Source organism: Cebus imitator, unplaced genomic scaffold, assembly GCF_001604975.1.
Source record: "Cebus imitator isolate Cc_AM_T3 unplaced genomic scaffold, Cebus_imitator-1.0 Scaffold117, whole genome shotgun sequence".
NCBI classification, from domain to species: domain Eukaryota; kingdom Metazoa; phylum Chordata; class Mammalia; order Primates; family Cebidae; genus Cebus; species Cebus imitator.
Window position 1 is genome coordinate 9583189 of NW_016107432.1, and position 5143 is coordinate 9588331.

At 38.1% G+C, this 5143-nt stretch overlaps 1 protein-coding gene across 2 annotated transcripts in view; it reads left to right on the top strand.

Moving 5' to 3' along the window:
• Positions 1–5143, top strand: part of PHLPP2 (PH domain and leucine rich repeat protein phosphatase 2) — a 77421-nt gene that overhangs the window by 4978 nt on the left and 67300 nt on the right. For both annotated transcript variants that reach the window (XM_017539173.2, XM_037742230.1), the window contains exon 2: positions 3512–3792. In XM_017539173.2, coding sequence (XP_017394662.1) covers positions 3512–3792 — 281 coding nt within the window. The remainder of the gene's footprint in view (positions 1–3511; positions 3793–5143) is intronic.

The following is a 5143-nucleotide window of genomic DNA, read 5'->3' on the forward strand; positions in this document are numbered from 1 at the left end:
TAGAATGGTGATTCTAAAAGTTGAAAGCACCTCACAGGACAGTGTCATCTGCAGTCCTGGCTGTTAAGAAGGTTTTTCCAGCAGTTAACCTGATGTGTTAAGCAGTGGAGCAAGACATTTTTGAGAAGAAGGAAGCACTAGGTAATTCAGCAGTGGCTAACAATAGCTAAGCAGTCCGTCTAGATTGTTGCTATAAGCCTTTGCTTGGCTTAATATCCAGGCCTTTTAAGTGCCTGTTGGTCAGGTTTAAGAGAATGATATCTACTGAAGTTGTAACTCAGCAGTTTATCTTCTTAGGGTGGAGTATATCATGTAGACAGGAGGTAGATCCTTTAAGGTAAATGATGACCAACAGTGTGTATATTTTGTTGTATGTTTTTTTTTTATTTTAATTTTTTTGGAGATGGGGTTTCAAAACATATGTTGCCCAATCAGTTCTTGAACCCCTGGCCTCAAGTGATCCTCCCACCTTGGCCTCCTGAAGTGCTGGGATTACAGGCTTGTATGTTTTGGTAATGTAAAGTTCCTTAAGGAATTTATAATCTAATAGAAACATATATGCACTAAAAATGGCTGTTAAAAATCCTCACAGAATTAAAATCAGGCCTGGTGTGGTGGCTTATGCTTGTAATCCCAGCACTTTGGGAGGCCAAAGTGGGAGGATTGCTTGAGCCCAGATGTTCAAGACCAGCCTGGACAACATAGCAAGACCTTATCTCTCTAAAAAAAATGCAAAAAATTAGCTAGGTGTGGTGGCATGTGCCTGTAGTCCCAGCTACTCTGGAGGCTAAGGCTTTAGGATTACTTGAGGTCAGGAGTTCGAAGCTGCATTGGGCTGTGATCACTCTACTGTAGTCCAGGCTGAGTGACAGAGCGAGACCTTGTCTCAAAACAAACAAAACTTCCTGGGGTCCTCTTGACTTTTCTAAGATTTAGAAGGTCACTGGACCATTAGTTGACTTTGGAAAGTTTTTCTGAAGAAAACTTTTTGTTGGTTGTGTGGAACAGTGTCTCCTTGTTCTTTCTTCTCCACTGAGTGCAGAATGCAGAGCTTTGTATAAATGTTGCTGAACTGTATGGAATACTGTTTTCAAATGGCCTGGTTAATCTTTCCCAAAGATTAAAAAATGAGGAATATTTAAACTTTAGCAGTAATTAACTGCTAAATGTTTAACTATTAGCGGTATTTATTCAGTGGTTAAAATTGTTTAGTATTACAAATATGATAGTCCCTGTGTTTATGCAGTTAGCACTTGAAAGCTCTTTAATTCTGTGATGTTCAGCTTTGAGAAAACACATTTGATGAGAAAAGAGAGATCTAGTTCTCATTTGTAGCAGGGATTTATCCTACTTCTCTAAAGTTAGAATCAGTAATCCTCATGGTTTTGAATAGCAATGCCTAAATCCCCAAGATCTGCAAAATGATCAGTTTTCCTGAGTTATTCTAAATTTAAACAATAAAGCCATTCTCACTCTTCTTTTTCTTTCTTCCCACATGGAAATATCTGCTAACTTTTCATTCTTCTTTCTCTGCCATCTTTAGTAATGTGTTACCCTCAAATATTTAATCTTAGTAATTATAAAAATAATATTTGCTGTATTTATAGATATTTCTATTTTCCAATGAGGAATACTACTGAAAGTATTTTATTTACTTGCACTTACTTTGCAGCTGCTGCAAAGATGTAGGGTTCTCTGTAGAAATGGGAATTTTTGGCCGGGTGCGGTGGCTGATGCTTGTAATCCTAGCACTTTGGGAGGCCGAGGTGAGCAGATCACAAGGTCAAGAGATAGAGACCATCCTGGCCAACATGGTGAAACCCCATCTCTACTAAAAATACAAAAATTAGCTGGGTGTGGTGGCAGGCACCTGTAATCCCAGCTACTTGGGAGCCTGAGGCAGGAGAATTGCTTGAACCCAGGAGGAGGAGGTTGCAGTGAGCTGAGATTGCGCCACTGCACTCCAGCCAGGGGATGGAGCAAGATTCTGTCTCAAAAAAAAAAAAAAAGAAATGGAGGGGGGGATTGTTTTCCCCCAAGTTTGTTCAACTTCTTACCAGAGCTAATTGGACTAAAGTACAGATTGGGAATTAATTTCTGTGATGTCGGCTGAGTTCTGCAAACATTTCTGTGTCACCCAGGTGTTAACATTCTAGAAGTGGAGAAGAGGAATAAATACCAAATAAATAATTAAAACCCATTGTCATAGATGTAGTATTAGAGGTATACTCAAGGAGAAGTAGTTCTTAATTCTCTCTAGGTAATTCATTAATTCTGTCTACTAAAAATGTCTGATAGTCATCAATTCTGTCTAGGGGGAATGGGGATGGGAAATATGGAAGGCTCCATAGAGAAAGCGATTCCTGAGTAGAATTTTGAAGAAAAACTTGTCATATGGATGAGATGGAGAAGGACATTTCAGACAAGCCACAGAACTGTGGTGTACTTGGTGTGTTTGGAAAGGTACAAGTAGTTGGATGTGATTGAAACTTGGAGTAAAGGGCAGTAGTAGAGAATGACACTGGAGAAGTACGGTTCTGGAAATGTCAGTGGAAATTTCTTTTTTATGAAAAAGAACAGAAATAGCCCATCACAAAAATAGAGCAGGCAAATGCTGATCTTTAGAAGCTTGTTAAATTACCTGTACAAATTGTTTTTGCTTTGAGATAACTTTGCAATATATGAAGTTCACATACCTAAATTATCAAATGCCACAGTAATTTTTTTTGAAACAGGACAGGAATAGAAGGTATATTTGTGCAATATTGTGTTGATACTACACTTGGCTTATCAGGGATGTAAGACAAAGGTGTAGGACCCTAGAGAAACATGCATTTTCATAATGAGACATGTACAAAAATGTTTATTACTGGATTGTTTCTAACAGTGAGAAATTAGAAGCAAACTAAATGCTGTCAACAGGAGAGTGGATAAAGTTTGGTGTATTCGTATAAGGGAATATTATTCAAATGAATGAACTGGGTATATTAACATAGTTGTGTCTCTCTTTTTTTTTTTATTTTTTTTTTAATATATAACGACGGGGTTTCACCGTGTTGGTCAGACTGGTCTTGAACTCCTGACCTCAGGTGATCCACCCACCTTGGCCTCCAAAGTGCTTGGATTACAGACGTGAGCCACCAGGCCCTGCCTCACCCAGGGTAGTCTTGACCTCCTGGCCTCAAGCGATCCTCTCACGTTGGCCTCCCAAAGTGCTGGAATTATAGGCTTTAGCCACCGCAACCCACTATTTGTTATTCTTGACATGTTTCTGAAAACACAAGAAAAAGAGTCAAAGAAGATGACGGATGGAGACATAGACAGCAGTAAAGAAAATTAAGTTATCTGAGTTATTACAAATGAGCGTGACAGATGACGTGCTCCACAAAAGAAGGGGATACTTGAGCAGAGCGTTGGGGAATATAAAGTAGAGAGGTGGGGTGAGGACTGAAATGTCTAATTCAGTCAGATGTTCTAGCTAACAATTTCTTTCTCTTGATATTTTTTTTAGAGAAATATGAAACGCAATGGGAGCAGAAATTGTTTGAATAGGAGAAGTAGGTTTGGTTCTCGAGAAAGAGACTGGCTAAGAGAAGATGTAAAGAGAGGCTGTGTTTACCTTTATGGAGCAGACACTACCACTGCCACTACAACCACCACCTCCTCTTCCTCTTCCTCATCCTCCTCTGACTTACATCTCGTCCTTTGCACTGTAGAGACACCAGCATCAGATATATGTGCTGGAGAGGGAAGAGAAAGTCTTTACTTACAGTTTCATGGAGACCTGGTCAGGTGAGGTCTCAGTTTTACCCCTCTAATTCTGCTGTAATATTATTAGTATGTATTTCTGCTTATAATTGGACTTTAGGATATTAATTCTGCTGGAACTGATGTTGATTATGGACTCACTGGGCTTCAAGATTTGTCCTTGGAAGGCTGACTTTATGAATCTTGAATTTAAAAACTATTGACAAAGGTATAGTTGCGAGTTCATTCATTTGGAATATACCACAGATCAGATATCTAAATTTAAAATAAGTATTTTAAAAGTTAATTTTTTTTGGCTGGGCACCATGGCTCATACCTGTAATTCCAGCACTTTGGGAGGCTGAGGTAGGTGGATCACTTGAGGTCAGGAGTTTGAGACCAGCCTGGTCAACTTGGCAAAACCTTACCGCTACTAAAAATATGAAAATTAGCCAGGCATGGTGGTGCAGACCTGTAATCCCAGCTACTCAGGAGGCTGAGACATGAGAATCTCTTGAACCTGGTAGGCCGAGGTTGCAGTGAGCCGAGATCATGCCACTGCACTGCAGCCTGGTTGACAGAGCAAACTGTCTCAAAAAAAAAGTTCATTTTTTTTGAAAAGTGTAAATAGAATGAAATTTTTAAAAAGGGTATAGAGTGAGAAGTACTTTGCTCTCTCCCATTCCTCAGCTACCCAGGCCTGTTCTTGAAGATGATTATTACCAGCTTCTTATGCATCCTAGGGATATTCTATTTAATTATAAGCATATATGTGCCCATGCATGAGTATGTATATCTATATCTATTATAAATTTTAAAACTAATGGTGCTATATGCAACACATTGTTGACTTAATATCTTTTAGAGATCTTTCCATGTTAATATTTATATAGCTGTCATTTATTTAATGGCTGCAAGAGTGTTCAATTAATTTTAGCCAATCTTCTATTAATGGACATTCAAGTTGTTACCAGTTATTTGCTACTACAAGAAGTGCTGCAATGAGTATCCTTGTATGTATGATGTCTCTCTTGTTTGGGAGTCTATCTGTATGATAAACTCCTAGAAGTGGAACTGCTGGGTCGAAGGATATGAGCATTTACAATTTTGATAGTTACTGTAAAATTCTTCTTCATAGAGATTATATTTCCATCAAAAATATAAAAGTATACCAATTTTCCCCTTACTTAAAAACATGTTAGTATTACATTTTATGTATAAAGACACATACACATGCATGAGTTCAGACTTGCTTGTAAATAGAAATGATTAACAGTTTTAAAATTAGAGAATCATAAATTCAGCATTCCAAGGACAAATCTTTTTCTAAGCCAAGTGACTTAGATTTCTGCAAATGTGATAAGAATTTTGTTTTGTTATTTTATTTGTTTGTTTT